The sequence below is a fragment of the Schistocerca piceifrons genome, chromosome 9, assembly GCF_021461385.2.
Source record: "Schistocerca piceifrons isolate TAMUIC-IGC-003096 chromosome 9, iqSchPice1.1, whole genome shotgun sequence".
Classification (NCBI taxonomy): domain Eukaryota; kingdom Metazoa; phylum Arthropoda; class Insecta; order Orthoptera; family Acrididae; genus Schistocerca; species Schistocerca piceifrons.
In genome coordinates this window covers 48,735,674-48,761,394 of record NC_060146.1, presented here as the reverse complement: position 1 = coordinate 48,761,394, position 25,721 = coordinate 48,735,674, and the positions used below count along the sequence as shown (strand labels likewise).

At 45.6% G+C, this 25,721-nt stretch overlaps 1 protein-coding gene across 2 annotated transcripts in view; it reads right to left on the bottom strand.

Annotated features, from left to right (window-relative positions):
• Nucleotides 1-25,721, bottom strand: part of LOC124717158 (ammonium transporter Rh type B) — a 220,662-nt gene that overhangs the window by 8,315 nt on the left and 186,626 nt on the right. For both annotated transcript variants that reach the window (XM_047243928.1, XM_047243927.1), the window contains exon 9: nucleotides 8,032-8,158. In XM_047243928.1, the coding sequence (XP_047099884.1) occupies nucleotides 8,032-8,158 (127 nt within the window). The remainder of the gene's footprint in view (nucleotides 1-8,031; nucleotides 8,159-25,721) is intronic.

The window sequence follows — 25,721 nt, the reverse complement described above, 5'->3', positions numbered from 1 at the left end:
TCCACTCTAAATTTCATTCCATATTTTTCGACCTTATCATTTAGGTTGTCTATTTGTTTTTGTACCACCTTACTGCTTGTTCCCCACACCACAATATCATCACATAATAGGTTTTGTACTCTGAAAATATTCCCATGGATGACTTCCACAATAAATTATTCTTCATCTCATTTGGGAATGACAATATTCAGAATGAGCCAAGTTCTCACTTCGAAATCACTAACAGCGGTAACCATTTGTACTACTAAGTTAGCTGCAATAAGGGGATTTATTAATTCTGAGGTCTGGATTTTCAGTCTGCATGGTGATTTACCCTTATCACTATCTGGTCTATGTATTTCACAGTCTGAACATATTGTGGCTACAGCTTCTCTACAGCTGTGATAAGTAGTATATTTTATGTACTCGGTTCAGTCGCAATTTAATGATAATCCATTTCCTGATACAACTGTTGATGTTTCCTAATATTTCATTAACTGATGTTTCACTAAGAGGATAACTACAATTTTTTATTCGTGTTCTTGTACTGTCTGTAAACAATATTTGCAACTTCTGTCAGTGCATTGGAAAGATCATGTGAGTACATTAGAAACAACAAAGGACTTCTGGTGCATCATGAGCGATTACTTAAATTTTAGAGTGCCAAACTCTCAATAACGGACATAGAACTTGTAAAGACTGTTTTCTTATCGTGGAGCTCAAATATAAGTATGAACTTAATGTCTATACTCTCTCGTAATGTTTTAATATTTGCATTTGGTTATCATAGTTCACACAGTAAAAATATGTAAACATACTGCAAAATATTTCCAATGTTAATAATTTTCTGATTTAATTTTTCTAATGTGTAAGATGTCATGAAAAAACATAGTCTGTTCAATTAGCAAGATCTTTTGAAGTTCACAGTGTTTGCCACTGAAAATATTTTTTCTACTTTAAATGTTTGTAAAATTTACTGTACACGACCCTTCTACATAACACATAATCGTTGAGATTTTCGTGGCCACTGACGAAACGTCAGAAAAATCATTACACAAACGTTGGTCGAGATGCCGAGACCTAAACCAACAGGCAACACTTCCAGAAACGTTTTGAAATGGAGGTAAATATGAGATGGTGGGGTAATTCTTTAATTTTTTTGTTACTTCATCTCATATTCTAGGAAGTATCTTAAAAACATATCCGAGTTTCTCTGAGAAAACACCACCATCTTAAAGATCGTTACAAAAGTAAACTAGTGGTTCGGATAGCTCAATTCAAAATCATTTGATTATATTACTTTCGATTTCATCATAACCACTTAAGACTGTATTTTAAATGTGTTGCCTCAACGGCATGAAAATGATCGCTTCGTGCACTTCTTGTCTTCATATTCCCCTATCGGTAGTAATCGGCTTTATCTTTCGAAAGGTACACAGATATATACACTCCTGGAAATTGAAATAAGAACACCGTGAATTCATTGTCCCAGGAAGGGGAAACTTTATTGACACATTCCTGGGGTCAGATACATCACATGATCACAGACAGAACCACAGGCACATAGACACAGGCAATAGAGCATGCACAATGTCGGCACTAGTACAGTGTATATCCACCTTTCGCAGCAATGCAGGCTGCTATTCTCCCATGGAGACGATCGTAGAGATGCTGGATGTAGTCCTGTGGAACGGCTTGCCATGCCATTTCCACCTGGCGCCTCAGTTGGACCAGCGTTCGTGCTGGACGTGCAGACCGCGTGAGACGACGCTTCATCCAGTCCCAAACATGCTCAATGGGGGACAGATCCGGAGATCTTGCTGGCCAGGGTAGTTGACTTACAACTTCTAGAGCACGTTGGGTGGCACGGGATACATGCGGACGTGCATTGTCCTGTTGGAACAGCAAGTTCCCTTGCCGGTCTAGGAATGGTAGAACGATGGGTTCGATGACGGTTTGGATGTACCGTGCACTATTCAGTGTCCCCTTGACGATCACCAGTGGTGTACGGCCAGTGTAGGAGATCGCTCCCCACACAATGATGCCGGGTGTTGGCCCTGTGTGCCTCGGTCGTATGCAGTCCTGATTGTGGCGCTCACCTGCACGGCGCCAAACACGCATACGACCATCATTGGCACCAAGGCAGAAGCGACTCTCATCGCTGAAGACGACACGTCTCCATTCGTCCCTCCATTCACGCCTGTCGCGACACCGCTGGAGGCGGGCTGCACGATGTTGGGGCGTGAGCGGAAGACGGCCTAACGGTGTGCGGGACCGTAGCCCAGCTTCATGGAGACGGTTGCGAATGGTTCTCGCCGATACCCCAGGAGCAACAGTGTCCCTAATTTGCTGGGAAGTGGCGGTGCGGTCCCCTATGGCACTGGGTAGGATCCTACGGTTTTGGCGTGGATACGTGCGTCGCTGCGGTCCGGTCCCAGGTCGACGGGCATGTGCACCTTCCGCCGACCACTGGCGACAACATCGATGTACTGTGGAGACCTCACGCCCCACGTGTTGAGCAATTCGGCGGTGCGTCCACCCGGCCTCCCGCAAGCCCACTATACGCCCTCGCTCAAAGTCCGTCAACTGCACATGCGGTTCACGTCCACGCTGTCGCGGCATGCTACCAGTGTTAAAGACTGCGATGGAGCTCCGTATGCCACGGCAAACTGGCTGACACTGACGGCGGCGGTGCACAAATGCTGCGCAGCTAGCGCCATTCGACGGCCAACACCGCGGTTCCTGGTGTGTCCGCTGTGCCGTGCGTGTGATCATTGCTTGTACAGCCCTCTCGCAGTGTCCGGAGCAAGTATGGTGGGTCTGACACATCGGTGTCAATGTGTTCTTTTTTCCATTTCCAGGAGTGTATTTTTATGAGAGACCTTTCTTCTTCCATTTTATGATCACCATACCACAGCATCCGTTTTTGTTTCATTCTGTCAGTAATACTTAGTGTCCCCTTCATTCTTCTGGTTGTATTTTGCGCATGCACCATTCATGATTTCGCATTATATCCATATCCATATCCGGACTTCGCAACTTCCTCACTCATTTTCTTCTAACATGTCATGTTTCTCAGTTACAAAGAGTAATTTCTTAACATCAAGTTGAAAGTTATTAAATGTATTGTTATAGAGCTTTCATAGAAAGTGAAAGGCATTCAGTTTGTAGCTGCACAAAGCTAAATTCAATATATTGTGGATATATGCCAGCATCGGTCGTAAATACTGAAATCCTTTACTTTATGTATCGATTTCGGTCACTGTGTGACCACCTTCAGTGCAAAGTAGTCGAAACTGGTAGGCCCATATCATAATAGCACATTTTCTATGATGTGTGATGTTACTTCCAACAGATATCTTTACCTTCACTGCATGCTATTTTTTTTTTTTTTTTTTTTTTTTTTTTTTTTTTTTTTTTTTTTTTTTTTTTTTTTTTTTTGCGCACATCACAGTGCAAGTTACACTTCATAGAAAAATCTTGTGCTATTATGACATTTCCACAAGATTCAAAAAATTTGGACTGAAGATGGTCACACAGTGACCGAAATCGATTTGCAACATTAATGATTTTAATATTTACGACCGATGCTACCATTTATCCAAAATATATTGACAATAATACGGTAATGGTGTCCGCGGTTCCCAGTAGAATTAGACATTTAAGCTGAATTGTCCGCTGCTGATAAAGAATTTGTCAATATTGTGTTTTTGTGGAGTGCTAAGTATCATTCCTTTATTTACTTTTAAAGAAATTTAATGATTTCAATAACTTGTTTTTCCTGTCTCATTTCTTAGCCTTCCACAGCTGCATCTGCACATTGCAAGCCACCCCACGATGTTTCGCAGAAGGTACCGATCAAGGAAGAGAGTGGTAGTGAATGTGACACTTTACAAATAAGCTCATCAGACAAAGCACTGAACACCCTGTCAATAGAGAGCTTTGGAGCCTGTTGATGCTCTGAAACTGGTAACAGGCGGACGTGTGATCCTCAGCCACCACTGACATAAGTCATGGTAGTTTTGTATGTGGAAATAGCATAGTCTCATGGACCGACATAGAGACTTGACAGAATAGCGAAAAGGAGCTTCATGTTTCGATTTGTCCACGACAACATCGTGTATGAACTTGCCCAGTTTGTTGGAGTATTAATGTGGAGAGTCCAATACGTTTGCACAGAGTGATATACCACTCTCATCCCTTTAGCACGACGTAAGATCACTCAAAACTCCAGCTGGAATTGCTGCTGTCACTAAAGTCAGGACCATATGTAACGATTACCAGAGGAAAATTGAGATGGATACTGCACACAGTCGATGATAGGAGTCGGGTACCTCACAAAAGGTCATTAGTCACAGAGGCACATAAATTTTCACGCCTCCACAAGCAGATTGTGCAATGTTTGAAAGGCATCGACGGTCCGATAATTCCTTTAACATTCAGCTTATCGAGGGTGTAATATAGACTGGAGGTGGTTGCCTACTGGTTTGGATACATTTTTGGTATCATGAATTGGGCTGACTAATTCAGACTGGCGTGAAAGTAAAGAAGGATGTTTATTTGAGCATTGTCGGTGACCACGTGCACCTGCACATTCCTGGTTTGACAGACACTCCGAGTGGTCCGCTAAATCACTCGATGTTAATCCTACAAAAAAGCTCTAGGGACTATTTGCAGGCTCGAGAGACACATATGACTCAGCATCTGCAAATTTTGGTAGCTGTATGATGGGTTGTTTAATCTCACATACCCACAGTGTGCACTAGAGACAGGCAAGGTGGTACATCCTTGGGAACTAGTTCACTGGTGGGAACCATTCATTTTTACTCGTTCGCCGTTCATTGTGCTTGGTGTATGGTTCTTATGAAAAACTGAAAATTAGTGGCATAGGTGAAGATGGAAGGCGGCAAGAGGGAGGAACTTGACTCTCCCCTGGAGTGAAAAGTTTTTATTCATAACAAAATTCACACACTTGTAATTTTCGTGATTCTGAAAAACGTCTCGTTTAGCCAACTGCAGCGTCATGTGGCTGATCGCAGTGAAATAATACAAGGTGGCGCGCGAAAGACCCGGCCCCGAGTACAGACTGCTCGCCGATTACGCACGATTTGTTGACCGCTACGAGCAGAATAAATAAACATGTAATAATTAGGCAGTGAAGAAATGACAGATAAGCTAATGCAAACAACTTCGAAAGAACAGATGATTGGTAAGCGACAATGAGCAGTCTAGTACTAGGGGCCGATTTTTCGTGCTGTACGACTGAAATAATATTGTAGGAGTTATCATATTCTCTCTACAAAATGTGACACCATACACTCGATTACGAAGCGCGGGTTTCATTCGGTTGTAAGTCGGTCTGCCTTCCATAGCAATGAACATGCTCTTTTACACTGGATCAAAAAAAAGAAGGAAAATGGCCACTAGTGTGCGTCCTTTGCATGTCTAATAACAAAAAATATTGCCTTTTTACAAGTATTTCTTCTGCTGTTATCGAAATAGTGAAATAAGCTGATACGTCGTTTTGTTACCTGAAAATATGTATGTATTACATACAACGTAATTTTTATGTAATTTACGTAATCATAAAATACATTTTAACTACCAGTCGTGGACGCTCAATAGAATACGAGAAGAACCAGAAGTTCAGAGTTCAAAAAAGGTTTGAGACAGATCTAGAATGGGCGTGCGCAGCGAACGAAACGAGCACCTGGATACTGAACTAACTATGAGCAGTCGGCAGTAGAACTGCGACGAGTGGCCACGCGAAGACGGACGAGTGCGGCCGAGCGAGACCGAGACAGAGGGGAACGGGACCGAGGCTGGAACGAGACCGGCCGACGTGTCGTTCGGGAACGAGACCGACCGTTTCCCGATTCCGGGAACTATTAGTACACCACTGGCCATTAAAATTGCTACACCACAAAGACGAAGTGCTACAGACGCGAAATTTAACCGACAGGAAGAGGATGCTGTGAGATGCAAATGATTAGCTTTTCAGAGCATTCACACAAGGTTGGCACCGGTGGCGACACCTACAACGTGCTGACATGAGGAAATTTTCCAACCGATTTCTCATACACAAACAGCAGTTGACCGGCGTTGCCTGGTGAAACGTTGTTGTGATGCCTCGTGTAAGGAGGAGAAATGCGTACCATCACGTTTCCGACTTTGATAAAGGTCGGATTGTAGCCTATCGCGATTGCGGTTTATCGTATCCCGACATTGCTGCTCGCGTTGGTCGAGATCCAATGACTGTTGCAGAATATGGAATCGGTGCGTTCAGGAGGGTAATACGGAACGCCGTGCTGGATCCCAACGGCCTCGTATCACTAGCAGTCGAGATGACAGGCATCTTCTCCGCATGGCTGTAACGGATCGTGCAGCCACGTCTCGATCCCTGAGTCAGCCGGCTGGGGTGGCCGAGCGGTTCTAGGCGTTACAGTCTGGAACCGCGAGACCGCTACGGTCGCAGGTTCGAATCCTGCCTTGGGCATGGATGTGTGTGATGTCCTTAGGTTAGTTAGGTTTAAGTAGTTCTAAGTTCTAAGGGACTGATGACCTCAGATGTTAAATCCCATAGTGGACAGAGCCATTTGAACCATTTCTTTGATCCCTGAGTCAACAGATGGGGACGTTTTGCAAGACAACAACGATCAGCACGAACACTTCGACGACGTTTGCAGCAGCATGGACTATCAGCTCGGGAGATCGTCGCTGCGGTTACCCTTGGCGCTGCATCACAGACAGGAGCACCTGCGGTGGTGTACTCAACGACGAACCTGGCAAAATGTCATTTTTTCGGATGAATCCAGGTTCTATTTACAGCATCATGATGGTCGCATCCTTGTTTGGCGACATCGCGGTGAACGCACATTGGAAACGTGTATTCGCCATCGCCATACTGGCGCATCACCCGGCGTGATGTTATGGAGTGCCATTGGTTACACGTCTCGGTCACCTCTTGTTCGCATTGACGGCACTTTGAACAGTGGACGTTACGTTTCAAATGTGTTACGACCCGTAGCTCTACCCTTCACTCGATCCCTGCGAAACCCTACATTTAGCAGGATAATGCACGACCGCATGTTGCAGGTCCTGTACGGGCCTTTCTGGATACAGAAAATGTTCGACTCCTACCCTGGCCAGCACATTCTCCAGATCTCTCACCAACTGAAAACTTCTGATCAACAGCGGGCGAGCAACTGGCTCGTCACAATACGACAGTCACTACTCTTGATGAACTGTGGTATTGTGTTGAAGCTGCGTGGGCAGCTGTACCTGTACACGCCATCCAAGCTCAGTGTGACTCAATGCCCAGGCGTATCAAGGCCGTTATTATGGCCAGAGGTGGTTGTTCTCGGTACTGATTTGTCAGGATCTATGCACCCAAATTGCGTGAAAATCTAATCACATGTCAGTTCTAGTATAATATATTTGTGCAATGAATCTGCATTTCTTCTTGGTGTAGCAATTTTAATGGCGAGTAGTGTAGAAAGCCGCGAGTGAAGTGAATTATGAAAGACCGCTCCTTAGAATTCGTTCCGTTCATCTTTGTGAACCGTTCCTTTCGACTCGTTAGTTCGCGAACGACCCATCTCTAGTACGCACCCAGCAGCCAGGCGCTCATGGGCAGAGATCGGCAGGGGTGGGCAAACTGCTGGCACACAGGCAGTTAGATGGACCATAGCCTATGCTATAGTTGTGTATGTGAGTGCATATGGGAGGAGTTGGTCAAGAAGTTCACAGGGGGGGGGCAGAACGTAAAAGGGCCGAATGGCACGTAGCACAAGCTAACTGCACTTTCCCGCTGATGGGCACCCAGGAATTACACAGTATTACGTTGAGGTGTTCTGAGGGTGACTAATTTCATTTTGCAAGTGGTCAACCCTATTTAGGAAGCAGTTACTCAAAGTGGCTGGCAACGGATAATTGGTCTAAAATATGAACACGTAACTATACGGATTATCAGCAGACAGATGCTAGGCAGAGTGTGTGTGTGTGTGTGTGTGTGTGTGTGTGTGTGTGTGTGTGTGTGATTTTTGTACGTACCTGTGAGAGCACCGGCCACCAGCGCTATAGCGAGGCTGTGCGCCAAAGCCAGCAGTTGGAACCCAGCCTGGGCCTGAGCAGACCGCCCCAGCAATGCAGATGGAGAGCCGTCAGGTCCTTCATGGGGCTGAAACACAAGGTGATGTGTGAAGCGTTCAAAGCTGTCGACTATATGAACCAGGGTTCACTTCTCAAACCCTGAACTTCGATAAGGAGGCTGATCTACACTCAAGCTCATAAATTAAGGATAATACTGATACATGGTGAAACAGCACTCTGGTGGGCGGTTTGCGGGTTTAAATCACCTCGGGGTATGACCATGTGGTGCATCTGACCTGCGGTCGTCGCACGGTGGGGCTCGCAGCAGTCCACATACGCAGAGGTGTGTTGGTGCATGTCAGAGTGCGGTGCAGAGAGTAAGTGTGCAGACGTTTTCAGACGTTCTGATGGTGGGTGTGTGTTGAAAATGGCTAAAATAACATGTATTGATGACGTTATGAGGTGTAGGATACTAGGGTGACTGGAGGCTGGTCAAACACAGCAGTTCGTAGCACAGGCCCTCCGTGTGCCACAAAGTATGATCTCAAGATGATGGCAACGATTCCAGCAGACAGGAAACGTGTCCAGGAGGTACAGTATGGAACCTCCACAGTGTACAATATCACAAGAAGACCGATATATCACCAACAGTGCCCGCAGACGGCCACGGGTTACTGCAGGTAGCCTTACTCGGGACCTTATCGCAGCCACTGTAACAGTTGTCTCCAGACAGTCTACAGACTACTGAACAGACATGGTTTATTCGCCCGGAGACCTACAAGGTGCGTTCCACTGACCCATGGTCACAGGAGAGCCCGTAAAGCCTGGTGTCAAGAACACAGTACATGGTCATTGGAACAGTGGTCCCAGGTTACGTTCACGGACGAGTCCAGGTATGGTCTGAACAGTCATTCTCACCGGGTTTTCATCTGGCGCGAACCAGGCACCAGGTACCGACCCCTTAATGTCCTTGAAAGGGACCTGTATGGAGGTCGTGGTTTGATGGCATGGGGTGGGACTATGATTGTGCACGTACACCCTTGCATGTCCTTCACAGAGGTACTGTAAAAAGTCAGGTGTATCGGGACGTCATTTTGCAATAGTATGTCCGCCTTTTCAGGGGTGCAGTGGCTCCCACCTTCCTGCTGATGGATGATAACGCACGGCCCCCACCGAGCTGCCATCGTGAAGGAGTACCTCGAAACAGAAGATATCAGGCGAATGGAGTGGCCTACCTGTTCTCCAAACCTAAACCCCATCGAGCAGGCCTTGGATGGTCCATGTCGACGCTGCACGTCATCAAACCCCTACGACACTGCAGGAGCTCCGACAGGCACTGGTGCAAGAATGGTAGGCTATACCCCAGCAGCTGCTCCACCACTTGATCCTGATGTCGGGGTACATGCGCAGGAAACAGTGGCGTTTTGTAGCACACGTATTTCGGGACGGTTGTGTGAACTTATCACCAATACCGTGGACTTACAGATCTGTGTCGTGTGTGTTCCCTATGTGCCTATGCAATTAGCGCCAGTTTTGTGTGGTACCATGTTGTGTGGCACCACATTCTGCAATTATCCTTAATTTATGAGCATGAGTGTATGAAGCTATACAGGTTGCTCTAAAATTTCCCTTACAAACTTCTAGGACTTGTAGAGGGGACGGAGAGGATAATCTTTTGAATTGGAGCCCATGTCCGGAAACGTACCATTTCAATGCTACAACCGTTTGAAAACATATTGGTTACGTGATCACTTTTATCCTCACGTACTGATAAAAACAGAGAACTTTGAACGACTAGAGATTGTTGTTGTTGTGATCTTCAGTCCAATGAGTGGTTTGATGCATCTCTCCATGCTACTCTATCCTGTGCAAGATTCTTCATCTCCCAGTACTTACTGCAACTTACATCCGTCTGAATCTGCTTTGTGTATTGATCTCCCTCTACGATTTTTACCCCCCACGCTCCCCTCCAATAGCAAATTGGTGATCCCTCGATGCCTCAGAACATGTACTACTAACCGGTCCCTTCTTCTAGTCAAGTTCTGCCACAAAATTTCTCTTCTTCCCAGTTCTGTTCAATACCTCCTCATTAGTTATGTGATCTACCCATCTAATCTTCAGCATTCTTCTGTAGCACATTTCGAAAGCTTCTATTCTCTTCTTGTCTAAATTATTTATCGTCCACGTTTCAATTCCATACATGGCTACACTCCATACAAATACTTTCAGAAACGACTTCCTGACACTTAAGTCTATACTCGATGTTAACAAATTTCTCTTCTTCAGAAACGCTTTCCTTGCCATTGCCCGTCTACATTTTATATCTTCTCTACTTCGACCATCATCAGTTATTTTGCTCCCCAAATAGCAAAACTCCTTTACTACTTTAAGTGTGTCATTTCCTAATCTAACTCACTCAGCATCACCCGACTTAATTCCTCGTTTTGCTTTTGTTGATGTCCATCTTATATCCTCATTCCAAGACACTATCCATTCCTTTCAACTGCTTTTCCAGGTCCTCTGCTGTCTCTGACAGAATTACAATGTCATCGTCAAACCTCAAAGTTTTTATTTCTTCTACATGGATTTTACTACTCCAAAAATTTCTTTTGTTTCCTTTACTGCTTGCTCAATATACAGATTGAATAAAATCGGGGATAGGCTACAACCCTGTCTCACTCCCTTCCGAACCATCGCTTCCCTTTCATGCGAGTCTTATAACTGCCATCTGGTTTCTGTACAAATTGTAAATAGCCTTTCGCTCCCTATCTTTTACCCCTGCTACCTTCACAATTTGAAAGAGAGTATTCCAGTCAACATTGTCAAAAGCTTTCTCTAAGTCTGCAAATGCTAGAAACGTAGGTTTGCCTTTCCTTAATCTATGTTCTAAGATTAGTCGTAGGGTCAGTATTGCCTCACGTGTTCCAACATTTCCACGGAATCCAAACTGATCATCCCCGACGTCGAATTCTTCTCGTCTGTAAAGAATTCATGTTAGTAGTTTGCAACCGTGAGTTCTGAAACTGATAGGTAATTTTCACATCTGTCAAGACCTGCTTTCTTTGAGATTGGAATTATTGTATTCTTCTTGAAGTCTGAGGGTATTTCGCCTGTCTCATACATCTTGCTCACGAGATGGTAGAGTTTTGTCAGGGCTGGCTATCCCAAGGCTAGACGACTAGAGATACGACGCTCATATTCACAGGACATGTACATTAGTATATTCTGTAGAAATGATTAGCTTTGAAATGTGCCTACAGCTCTCGTTGTGACTGTAGGCCGAAAGTAATGGACTAGTGTGACTTGAGCAGACATATGCATGAACCATACCGCCAAATCAGTGAGTTTGGAAGGTTGTGCATTATTGGCATGAGAGTACGTGATGCATCCATCCGGGAAATTGATGCTCGTGTGGGACGAAGTGTTCGGCAATGCAATGGTTGTGTGCAGAATGGTTCACGGAAGGCCATAGAATAAAACGAGATGGGTCAGGTTGAACCACTCAGGCCATCCCATCTCATCCGTATGGCATTGCAGGACAGATCTGCGTCCTTATCGGTTCTGGCGCAACTGTGAAACATTGTAACACATCGTACACTACCAGGGGTGGCAGACCGTCGCCGTTTATTACCGCACGGGTTAAGTGCGCATCACCCGCTTTTCTGGCTGCCTTTGACGAACGTGGAGAAATATGCTACAGGGCAATACAGTACGGAACGACGTCAATGGGTACGGCAATGGCTTCTTGTAGTGTTTTTGGACGAATCCAGGTCCTGTTTGTTTGAAAATGATGGCCGCATTTTGGTTCGCTACAGACAGGGCATTCGCAAAAGACATACAGCTCCAACTGAGGCTCTTATGATGTGGGGTGCTACTGGCTACAGCCACAGATCACAACCGATGGGTGTGCAGGGCAGTGTGACCAGTGTGACCCTCGTGAATGACTTCCTGCGACCTGTAGGCGTAGCCTTTCCTCACAACACCCCATACACCATTTTTCAGCAAGACAATGCACGACCACATTTTGCTGAACGAACACCTGCCTTGGTGGCTTCACAGGATGTCAGCCTTTTGCCCTGGTCCGCCAGATCACCACACTTGTCGCCAATCGAAAAAGTGCGGAATATGGTGAAACGACTGATGCAGCGCTGTGACCCCATGCCAACCACCACACATGAACTTTGGCAACAGGTGAATGCAGTATGAATGGCTACGCCACAGGACGCCACTCGCGCTTGATACGCATCGATTCCATCACGTGTGGAACAAGCTATCAAAGCACATGCTTACCCTGTGTCTACTAGGCAACAGGACACATGCTGACACATGCTGATCATTTATGCAAAACATACTAATGTACATGTCCTATGAACATGACCATCCTGTCTCCAGTGGTTCAAGGTTTTACTCTCTTGCTGAACGTGAGTGTGCAAGTAATTGATGAGGCGGGACCCAGAACATTACTTGTTTTAAAATTTCACACATTAATAACCAATGAAACGAAAAGGAAACCTAATCAGTTTTCCCAAACTACTCCAATTCCACTACGGGCGTCCAGCGTCTCCTCTCAGCGCCACAGTCACACCTGCTGACAGTGAAGCACCCCTTTCTCGAAGCCATTGCGTAATTGCGGCGAAAAGGGTACGCGATAGAGCCGGACGTTGTGGGAAACGACATGGGTTCTCATTCATTTTATTGTCCACTCAGTCCCTTCTACAAGTCCTACAAGTTTGTAAGGGGAATTTTAGAGCACCCGGTAGAGGGTGGGCGTAATAAAACTTATACAGAGAATAATTCATGCATCTTAAAATATGCAAACCAACTCACGTCTCCTGCACCCGAGGTGGATAATATAGGTTGGATTGCCTATCATGTGGTGCACTAAATACACTACTGGCCATTAAAATTGCTACACCAAGAAGAAATGGAGATGATAAACGGGTATTCATTGCACAAATATATTATACTAGAGCTGACATGTGATTACATTTTCACGCAATATGGGTGCATAGATCCTGAGAAATCAGTACCCAGAACAAACACCTCTGGCTGTAATAACGGCCTTGATACGCTTGGGCATTAAGTCAAACAGAGCTTGGATGACGTGTACAGGTACAGCTGCCCATGCAGCTTCAACACGATACCACAGTTCATCAAGAGTAGTGACTGGCGTATTGTGACGAGCCAATTGCTCGACCACCGTCGACCAGACGTTTTCATTTGGTGAGAGATCTGGAGAATATGCTGACCAGGCAGCAGTCGAACATTTTCTGTATCCAAAATGTCCTGTACAGGACCTGCAACATGCGGTCGTGCATTATCCTGCGGAAATGTAGAGTTTCGCAGGGATCAAAAATGGTTCAAATGGCTCTGAGCACTATGGAACTTAACTGCTGTGGTCATCAGTCCCCTAGAACTTAGAATTACTTAAACCTAACTAACCTAAGGAAATCACACACGTCCATGCCCGAGGTAGGATTCGAACCTGCGACCGTAGAGGTCACGCGGTTCCGGACTGTAGCGCCTAGAACCGCACGGCCAATCCGGCTGGCTCACAGGGATCGAATGAAGGGTAGAGCCACGGGATGTAAGACATCTGAAATGTAACGTCCACTGTTCAAAGTGCCGTAAATGCGAACAAGACGTGACCGAAACGTGTAACCAATGGCACCCCATACCATCACGCCGGGTGATACGCCAGTATGGGGATGACGATTACACACTTCCAATTTGCGTTCACCGCGATGTTGCCAAACACGGATGCGACCATCATGATGCTGTAAACAGAATCTGGATTCATCCGAAAAAATGACGTTTTACCACTCGTGCACCCAGTTTCGTCAGTGAGTACACCATCGCAGGCGCTCCTGTCTGTGATGCAGCGTCAAGAGTAACCGAAGCCATGGTCTCCGAGCTGATAGTCCATGCTGCTGTAAAAGTCGTCAAACTGTTCGTGCAGATGGTTGTTGTCTTGCAAACGTCTCCATCTGTTGACTCAGGGATCGAGTCGTGGCTGCACGATCCGTTACAGCCATGCGGATAAGATGCCTGTCATCTCGACTGCTAGTGATACGAGGCCTTTGGGATCCAGCACGGCGTTCCGTATTACCCTCCTGAACCCACCGATTTCATATTCTGCTAACAGTCATTGGATCTCGACCAATGCGAGCAGCAATGTCGCGATACGATAAACCGCAATCGCGATAGGCTACGATCCCAGCTTTATCAAAGTCGGAAACTTGGTGGTACGCATTTCTCCTCCTTACACGAGGCATCACAACAACGTTTCACCAGGCAACGCCGGTCAACTGCTGTTTGTGTATGAGAAATCGGTTGGAAACCTTCCTCATGTCAGCACGTTGTAGGTGTCTCCACTGGCGCCAACCTTGTGTGAATATTCTGAAAAGCTAATCATTTGCATATCACAGCATCTTCTTCCTGTCGGTTAAATTTCGCGTCTGTAGCACGTCATCTTCGTGGTGTGGCAATTTTAATGGCCAGTAGTGTACTCGCCATGTCATGCCTTCCTCTGAGAAGACAAAATTTTGGCTTAGCTGTCGGTATTTATAGAAAAATAGGGCTGTTAACGAAGAGTTGAAAAGTGGCTCTAAGAACTATGAGACTTAACATCTGAGTTCATCAGTCCCCTAGACTTAGAACTAATTAAACCTGACTAACCTAAGGACATCACACACATCCATGCCCGAGGCAGGATTCGATCCTACGAGCGTAGCAGCAGCGCGGTTCCGGACTGAAGCGCCTAGAATCTCTCGGCCACAGCGGCCGGCTAACGAAGAGTGTCTGCGTAATTACGATTAGCCGTAGTGACAATGTCACAGACTGCCAACACACAGCAAACGCATTTAGATCTCTTTGTATTACGTATAGAACACCCAGTGCCAGGCATCTAACTGTAACAAAGTTACAAGGCGACAATTATTGAACTACAATTAAAAAAACACTAAATTAGATACAAACTACGGGGTGCACACACTTTATTCAACATGTAAACGTCACTACAGATATTCGGAATTAGGTTATGACATGTTCGGTATGCCTACCATCAATGGTGTTGACGTGGTAAAGACAAATAGTGAAATTCCACATGACCCGCTGAAGTGTAGGAATATCTATGACCAATCGAGATCCATGCCACCATCCTCTCGGTGACCCACAGCCAGAATGCGGTCCCCGAAGTGCTCCTCCAGGACATCAAACACTCCACTGCTTCGATGGTGTCGAGCTCAATCTTCCACGAACCACATCTTGTCGAAATAAGGGTCACTTTGGGTAATAGGGATGAAACCAGCTACAAAAATCTTCACGTCACCAACGATTGTTCCGCGACTGGACACTGCAAATCACACACGCATTCACTCGTTGTGGGTAAAGAGACTTGTCGATCGTGAAATGCGGATTCTCAGTCCCCCAAATGCGCCGATTTTGTTTATTGACGAACCCATGCAAATGAAAGTGGCCTTCGTCACTAAACCAAACCATACACGGCATACTAATTCCTGTGATCCCCGCGGCCAACCGTGCGGCTTGAACATCCTAACGCAAAGCGTTCAGAAGTTATGACAATTTTATTTCATATAGTTCAATAATTGTCAAACTGTAAGTAACACATTGCGTCATAATTCTTAATAAATGTTACTGGTTATTTTTTATTGTGTTGCCACACATCTGTTTTAGTAAGTTGAGTGTGTGTGTGTGTGTGTTGCGGCTTATGGGCGCTCAGCATCGAGGTCATCAGCGCCCTGACACACATTAAAAGGAACGAATGTGGACAGACCTAAGAAAACTAAAGCACACACTCAAAGAAAGCAGGAAAAGAAGGAAAATACTACATAAGAAAGTAAAACCGAAGGAAACGGAAAACATAGCAACAAGAATGCCACACAAAATTGTCATTGGCTGGCCACTTACATAAAATATGGGCGAGCTTGTCACACAGTGAGCAAATTAAAATCCTCTCCCTAAAATCTTTGTAAAAACATTTGACATGGCACAGAACTTTAAAACTTTAACCACATTCGTCCGAGTGTTGCCTAAAAGAGATGGCAGGTCCGCTGGCAAGTCATCCGCGGCCCGCTGGTCAGAAAATAAAACGTGGCGCACAGTGACCTGGACGCCGCAAGCACCACACAGTGGAGGGTCCTCCCGCCGGAGCAGGAAGCCATGCGTCATAGGGCTGTGGCCTATTCGAAGCCGCGTGAGGAGAACCTCGTCCCGTCGATGGGGCTGAAAGGAAGTACACCACACACGCGTTGTGGGCTTGACTATACGGAGCTTATTGTCAGTCACTTCCAGCCACTCACCCTTCCACCGACGCATGACTCGTGAGCTCAACAGCGAGGTGAGTGCGTGCAAGGGGATAGCACACTGAGATACTTGTGGGGCGAGACACGCCTCCCTGGCTGCGAGATCTGCCCTTTGATTCCCAGCAATGCCGACATGCCCAGGAACCCAGCATAAATCTACAACCTTCCCAGTCGCTGTAGTCTGAAGAGGGCATCCTGGACGGTCTGGACTATTTTGTCTGCCGGATACAAACGTTGCAATGAGTGAAGGGCACTGAGTGAATCGGAACAGACAAGAAATTTAGGACAGGAGGAATGTCTCAAGTGCTCCAGTGCCCGCAAGATCGCAGACAATTCTGCATCAAAGACAGTAAAAGTCTGAGGCAGTCGGACCTTGAGGACACGATCCGGAAAAACAGCAGAGCAACCAACGGAACCCCCTTGTTTCGATCCATCCGTAAAAACAGCAACATTGTCGTTGTGCTCAGATAAAATGGCAGAAAATGCTGCATTAATAATGATAGTGTGCGATCTGTCACCTTTTATTGTACAGTAGTACGAACTACGTTTTGTACTACCAGATATATTTGGGCTCAGTTAATAGTGGCTCTGAGCACTATGCGACTTAACTTCTGAGGTCATCAGTCGCCTAGAACTTAGAACTAATTAAACCTAACTAACCTAAGGACATCACACACATCCAAGCCCGAGGCAGGATTCGAACCTGCGACCGTAGCGGTCACGCGGTTCCAGACTGAAGCGCCTTTAACCGCACGGCCACACCGGCCGCCCCAGTTAATAGTAACTTTCAGTTTAGCATTCTCAATATTAATGCTAAACTAGCTTGAGTAGGTTTGAAATGCTGAAGATGGAAGTCGAGAAATAGAGGAGTGATGTAAATATCAGAATGTAGATGCTACAGTTGCACCGAAAAGCATGAATGAGACCGGACACCGACTGCAGGGAGAGTTCGAAAAATGGAGGAGATGCAAATGAAAAACGGTACAAAAACTCGTGACAAACATTTGGAACGAAGAACGCATGCCAGCTAATTGGAAAGAATCCATCATACTACAAGTTGATAAAAAGGAGATTAAACAAGATGGCAGAAAATGTAGAAGCCTTTATTTATCATACAGTAAAAGTAAAGGGACGAGAGAGACAATTCTGACGTTACGGTTAATAATGGAAGCAAGGCTAAAGAAAAATCAAGACACTTTCATAGGATTTGTTGACATGGAAAAAGCGTTCGACAATATAAAATGGTGGAAGCTGTTCGATATTCTGAAAAAAGTAGGGGTAAGCTATACGGAGAGACGGGTCATATACAATATGTACAACAACCAAGAGGGAATAATAAGAGTGGACGATCAAGAACGAAGTGCTCGTATTAAGAAGGGTGTAAGACAAGGCTGTAGCATTTCGCCCCTACTCTTCAATCTGTACATCGAAGAAGCAATGATGGAAATAAAAGAAAGGTTCAGGAATGGAATTAAAATACAAGGTGAAAGGATATCAACGATACGATTCGATGATGACATTGCTATCCTGAGTGAAAGTGAAGAAGAATAAAATATCTGCTGAACGGAATGAACAGTCTAATGAGTACACAGTATGGTTTGAGAGTAAATCGGAGAAAGACGAAGGTAATGAGAAGTAGTAGAAATGAGAACAGCGAGAAACTTAACATCAGGATTGATGGTCACGAAGTCAGTGAAGTTACGGAATTCTGCTACCTAGGCAGTAAAATAACCAATGACGGACGGAGCAAGGAGGACATCAAAAGCAGACTCGCTATGGCAAAAAAGGCATTTCTGGCCAAGAGAAGTCCACTAATACCAAATACCGGCCTTAATTTGAGGAAGAAATTTCTGAGGATGTACGTCTGGAGTACAGCATTGTATTGTAGTGAAACATGGACTGTGGGAAAACCGGAACAGAAGAGAATCGAAACATTTGAGATGTGGTGCTATAGACGAATGTTGAAATTTAGGTGGACTGATAAGGTAAGGAATGAGGAGGTTCTACGCAGAATCGGAGAGGAAAGGAATATGTGGAAAACACTGATAAGGAGAAGGGACAGGATGATAGGACATCTGCTAAGACATGAGGGAATGACTTCCATGGTACTAGAGGGAGCTGTAGAGGGCAAAAACTGTAGAGGAAGACAGAGATTGGGAACGTCAAGCAAATAATTGAGGACGTGGGTTGCAAGTGCTACTCTGAGATGAAGAGGTTAGCACAGGAAAGGAATTCGTGGCGGGCCGCATCAAACCAGTCAGTAGACTGATGACCAAAAAAAAAAAAAGTGTTCTCCAAGAGTCTCAAGCAAAGACGAACTGTGTTTAAAAGAGGAGAATACAGTAGATGAGAAACGAGGAGGATCGATCCATCACCGATTTTTCTACGGAAAGAAATCATATCAAATTACTAGGAATACAACAATGGTCAAATTTGCCAGTTGATTTTAAGAGGGCGTACGGTAGCACAAACACAGGAAAGATATGGAAGAAAATGCAATATCAAAGAAGATTACAAATCTTCTAAAAGGTATACTGGTAGGGATAGTGGAAACTGACGGAGAGCATTCGATGGCTCTTGACCTAAAATCAGGAGTCAGGCAAGGAGATGGAATATCAACTTAATGACACTGGAAGCATTCGAGGCAGAAGTCAAGCAGAAGAAAGAAAAAGTGGGGGAATATAACTGAATGTAATAGCCTTTGCCGATGATTTAGCATTATTCTTTCAAAATGTGATGACCTGAAAATACTTCCTCGCTATATAAAAAAAACCAAAGGATGTTGGATTTGAGGTAAATGACTAGAAAACAAAACTTTTGAGGTTAGGAAGGAATTAAGAGACAAAAAGATGGGAAATCATGTGGCTTGATAACCAAGTGTTTGAAGTCGTAGAAGAGAAATATATGGGGGCAGGGAGGGGGGGGGGGGTGAAGCAAATAACAGAAATTATGAGAAACAAGAAATAGTAGCGATGATCAAAGAGGCATCCATAGTGTCTCATATTCACTACACGATTTACTGTCATCCAAAATTTATTTCAAGAGGAACCAAAGCCGGGATGTATAAAACTGTATGGAGGAGATATATGGAGAATAGAAAGGTATACAGACAAAAAGATAAAAGGTTATTGAAAATAAAATCCTGCGGAAAGTATCAGCACCGATTTTTGAGGAAGGAGAATGATGAAGAAGAAAGAACAAGGAGCTCAGGGAGAGGTATGTAATGAAATAGATATTGCAGAAGCCAAGACAACGGGACTAAGATGGACTGTCCACGTTTACAGAAAATAATGGATCAAGACTGACAATGAGAGAAGTGTCAGAGAGAATACCTGAAGGACGAAGACTTTACAGACCGAAAATAAGATGGAGAGACCAGGTGGGCAAGGTACTTCAGATACTTGGAACAAAGTACGTTTTGACTGGGTCAAAAACCGATTGTGGTTTGTGAGGCCAGGAGAGTAAGTAAGCAAGTAAGTAAACTAGCGACCCAGCCGGGCTTTGCTACAGCTGGAAAACTTGTTTATAATATACAGGATGTTCCAAAACTATTTGTTCAAATTAATAAAGAAAGCAGAGAAGATGGAGACAAATATATTTAGTTACGATACGTTTAGTTCATGATGTAATTTCGGATGACAGCTTACACAGAGAGTAGTTTAGCACGTTAATTACAACAGGAGCATTCACTGGAACTTCTTGAATGCGTAACCATTGGCCTGTATGCATGCAGTACATCGTCAAACCTTTGTTGCGCCCATTTGAAGAGTCCTGGCATGTCCGAAATGGTACCAGGAGCGATGGCAACTCTAGCGACGAGGTCTTCTTTTGTTTCGACAGTGGTTTCAAACACCAGCTGCTTCATGTACTCCCAGAGGAAGAAATCTGGGCACGTGAGGTAAGGTGACCTGCGCAGACGATCCCCATGGCAACCTCGCCTGATTCATTGATCCTCGACGGTTGTTGTCTGATGATTCCCAACAGCAAAGCTGAAATGGCTGGCGCCCCATCGTGCTAGAAGTACAAAGTGTGATTGGAAAGTTTTAAGAATGGATCTGCTACTGCTTACTGGTTTGGCGGGCAGGTACACGGAGGGTGGGAAGCGAGTCATTGCCTTGTCCTTGAACGCCCTTTGACAGGAAACTGCGTTGCCTTTATTCAGTTCGTTGTAGCAGCTGGTTGAGTGCGCGTCTGTTAAGGCTTGTTTCCGGATTCTGTCTGTGTGAAAATGGACGTAAAAACGAAGCAACGAATTTGTGTGAAATTTTGTTTTAAAACCGAGAAATGAGCTTCTGAGGCTTACAGACTATTAAAAATAGCTTTTGGAGATAATTTTATGAGCCAGTCAAATGTTTTTGTCTGGTTAAACAGATTTAAAAATCTCCACAAATCATTTGAAGATGAACCACAGTCCGGATGTCCTTCCAACTCAAAAACGAATGAAAATGTTCTGAAAGTTGGCGACTTAGTGCGCTCCGATCGTAGGCTTGGCTGATGAACTTAATTTAAGTTTCTATGCAGTTCAAGCAATTTTAACTGAAGGTCTGAACACGTGTCGAGGGTCTGCTAAATTCATTCCAGAAGTGTTTTCAAGTGACCATAGACAATACCGATTTGAAGTGTGCGAAGTACTGATTAATCGGACTGAAAATGACCCAGATTTGTTAAATAGGTTAATTAAAGGTGATGTATATGTATATGGATATGATCCAGGAACCAAAATGCAGTGTTTGCAGTGGAAGACTCGAGGTTCACCACGACCTAAAAAAGCACGGCATAGTCGGTCGACGGTAAAGACAATATTGGTGACTTTTTTCCATTCTACCGGTATTGCGCATCATGAATTTATCCTTGGAGGACAGACAATTAACCAGGAATACTATAAATGTATCCCTGAGCGTTTGCGGGAAAAGGTGCAGAAGAAAGGTAGCTCCGTGAGGCTATTTGCAGATGACACGGTTGTCTACAAGAAAGTAGCAACATCAGAAGACTCGTACGTACTCCAGGAGGACCTGCAGAGGATTAATGCATGGTGCGACAGCTGGCAGCTTTCCCTAAACGTAGATAAATGTAATATAATGCGCATACATAGGGGCAGAAATCCATTCCAGTACGATTATGCCATAGGTGGTAAATCACTGGAAGCGGTAACGACCGTAAAATACTTAGGAGTTACTATCCGGAGCGATCTGAAGTGGAATGATCACATAAAACAAATAGTGGGAAAAGCAGGCGCCAGGTTGAGATTCATAGGAAGAATTCTAAGAAAATGTGACTCATCGACGAAAGAAGTAGCTTACAAAACGCTTGTTCGTCCGATTCTTGAGTATTGCTCATCAGTATGGGACCCTTACCAGGTTGGATTAATAGAAGAGATAGACATGATCCAGTGAAAAGCAGCGCGATTCGTCATGGGGACATTTAGTCAGCGCGAGAGCGTTACGGAGATGCTGAACAAGCTCCAGTGGCGGACACTTCAAGAAAGGCGTTACGCAATACGGAGAGGTTTATTATCGAAATTACGAGAGAGCACATTCCGGGAAGAGATGGGCAACATATTACTACCGCCCACATATATCTCGCGTAATGATCACAACGAAAAGATCCGAGAAATTAGAGCAAATACGGAGACTTACAAGCAGTCGTTCTTCCCACGCACAATTCGTGAATGGAACAGGGAAGGGGGGATCAGATAGTGGTACAATAAGTACCCTCCGCCACACACCGTAAGGTGGCTCGCGGAGTATAGATGTAGATATAGATGTAGATAGAAAAGGCCTGCATTGTGGAGAGACAGGGGTTAGGTGCTACACCATGTGACAATGCTCCAGCTCATCGTGCCTTCTCCATTGTTGTATTTTTGACCAAATTCAAAATTCCTGTGCTTCCACAGCCGCCATATTCCCCTGATTAGGCCCCTGCGGAGATCTGCCTGTTTCCTAAACTGAAATTTTCACTGAAAGGGAAACGATTTGATTCGATTGAAGACATCCAGGCAAATACAGAGAGCGTCCTTAACACACTACAGGAAAAAAAAATTCCAGGAATGTATCCAAAAGTGGAAAGTAAAGTCGGTGTGTTCAGTCAGAAGGGGACTATTTTTAAGAAGATGCATAACAGTAGCATGTACCACCATTGTACAATTACAAGCCCATTCTTAAAACTTTCCAATTACACCTCATACGTCCTTTGTCTAAAATTCAGAGGTACATCCTCAGCTGTTCTGGCAGCACATGCTCCACGAGAGTGCGATATCTCTGGCCTTTAAGCAAGAATCGAAGGATGCATGGCACAGTTAACCCATCCCCGAGAATGCAGACCCACGCGTTAACACCGAATAGCTGCTGATGAGCATGAGGTCAATTACCTCGTGGGTTCACATGTCTCCAAACATGTGAACTCCGGATATTTGAATGTCAGTACACATTTATGATCAGGGCACACTGACACAACAGCTCGTTTGGTTTGACTGCTCGAATCTCGACGCCTACTTACCAACGTACAATGTGGATTTCGTAGGCGCCGCTCTGCTGTTGACCATCTGGTTACCTTGTCGACCTTCATTATGAATAACTTCTTGTGGGAGCGCCAGACAGTGGCTGTGTTCTTTGATTTGTAGAAGGCTTACGACACCTGTTGGAGGGCGGGCATTCTCCGCACCATGCATACATGGGGCCTTCGCGGTCGCCTCCCTCTTTTTATTCGTTCCTTTTTAATGGATCGACAGTTCAGGGTACGTGTGGACTCTGTCCTGTCCGACGCCTTTCGCCAGGAGAATGGGGTGCCACAGGGCTCAGTTTTGAGCGTCGCTCTCTTCGCCATAGCGATCAATCCAATAATGGATTGCCTCCCAGCTGATGTATCAGGCTCAATTTTCGTGGACGATTTTACCATCTATTGCAGCGCGCAGCGTACATGTTTCCTGGAGCGCTGTCTTCAGCGTTGTCTTGACCGTCTTTACTCCTGGAGTGTCGCCAATGGCTTCCGTTTTTCTGCCGAGAAGACGGTCTGTATTAACTTCTGGCGCTACAAAGAGTTTCTCCCACCGTCCTTATATCTCGGTCCCGCTGCTCTCCCATTCGTGGAGACAACAAAATTTTTAGGTCTTACATTTGACAGGAAACTTAGCTGGTCTCCACATGTGTCAAATTTGGCTGCCCGTTGTACCCGTTCCCTAAATGTCCTCCGTGTTCTCAGCGGTACGTCGCGGGGAGCGGATCGAACCGTCCTGCTTCGCTTATATCAGTCGATCGTCCGCTCACAGCGGGATTATGGGAGATTTGTGCACTCCTATGCACGGCCGTCCACCTCAACTCTATGCAACATCGGGGGTTACGTCTAGCGATCGGAGCGTTCTATACTAGTCCCGTCGAGAGTCTTCATGCTGAAGCCGGTGAATTGCCACTAACCTACCGGCGCGATATACTGCTTTGTCGGTATGCCTGTCGGCTATTATCAATGCCCGACCACCCGTCTTGTTCCTATTTTGATGACTCTCTCGACCGTCAATACGGGTTGTATGTATCTACCCTGCTACCCCCTGGAGTTCGCTTTCGTCGCATCCTTCAGCACCTTGATTTTTCACTCCCTGCAACCTTTCGAGTGGGCGAGAGCCAAACGCCACCTTGGCTCCAGGCTCAGGTTCGCGTTCACCTTGACCGCAGCTCGCTCCCAAAGGAGGTTCCCCAGCTTCGGTATACCGTTTGCGGTTTGTCGAACTTCGTTCGAAGTTCATTAATACGATCTTCATTTATACAGATGGCTCTAAGACCAATGACGGTGTCGGGTGTTCTTTTATTGTCGGGGCACACAGTTTCAAATACTGGCTCCATGGCTATTGTTCGGTCTTCGCAGCTGAGCTGTTTTCCCTCTATCAGGCTGTTCTTTACATCCGCCGCCACCGACATTCTGCTTATGTCATCTGCTCAGATTCCCTGAGCGCCATCCAGAGCCTCAGTGATCCGTATCCGGTTCACCCTTTCGTGCACCGGATCCAACGCTCTCTTCAGCAGCTGGCGGGAGACGGTTCTCCGGTTGCCTTTATGTGGGTCCCTGGCCGGCCGGAGTGGCCGAGCGGTTAAAGGCGCTACAGTCTGGAACCGCACGACCGCTACGGTCGCAGGTTCGAATCCTGCCTCGGGCATGGATGTGTGTGATGTCCTTAGGTTAGTTAGGTTTAAGTAGTTCTAAGTTCTAGGGGACTTATGACCACAGCAGTTGAGTCCCATAGTGCTCAGAGCCATTTGAACCATTTAAATTTGTGGGTCCCTGGCCGTGTCGGTATCCCTGGGAACGAAGCTGCAGATGCCGTGGCCAAGGCTGCGGTCCTCCAGCCTCGGACAGCTTCTTGTTGTGTGCCTTCATCTGATTTTAGCAGGGTCATTTGTCAGCGCATTTTATCGCTGTGGCATGCCGATTGGTCTACACTTACTGAAAACAAGCTTCGGGCCTTGAAACCTCTCCCCACGGCTCGGACGACCTCTTCACGCCCTTCTCGGTTGGAGGAGTTCGTTTTGGCTCGGTTACGGATTGGACACTGCCGGTTCAGCCATCGCCATCTGCTGACGGCTGCACCGGCGCCGTTCTGCCCATGTGGGCAATTGCTAACGGTACGCCACATTTTAACGTCCTGTCCGAATTTTAATACACTGCGCGTTGATCTTGGCCTGCCATATACTCTGGATGACATTTTAGCGGGTGACTCAGGAGCAGCTGCTCGCGTTCTTCGTTTTATCCACTTGACAAACCTGTCTAAGGACATTTGATTATGCTGTTTTCTTTCAATCCCTTGCCTGTTAATGTGCCTTTTATAGTGTTGTCCTTTTTAGTTGCTGTTTTACCCTTGTGCCTCGCAGTGCATTCATAATTTAGTGTGGGCGCTTATGACCACTGTAGTTGTGCGCCCTAAAACCACAAAAAAAACATTAACAGAATATTTCCTAACATTACGATTGACTTCAGAGACCATACATTCCTGATCGAAATACATTTGTTTTGATGTTCTCTATCTCCTGTACTAATCTGGACGAATAACTTCGTGACACCCTGTATAGTGACACATGTGTACCTCCCTCGGGAATCAATACAATCGACGCATTAGTGAAAATCATACCATAATCCGTACAGTAATTTCTGAAATTACCATTCAAGTACAGAGACCACTGCGGCCGGCAGGAGTCGCTGCCAGCTTGTCTCCGTCCCACAGTGCACTTATCAAGGAGCTCTGCCAATGAAGACAATGGATTCGAGGCCTCCCATCGATGTGATGAAGAAGGTAACGGGATTCGTCAGACCATGCAAGGCTCTGCCACTGCGCCAACGTCCAGC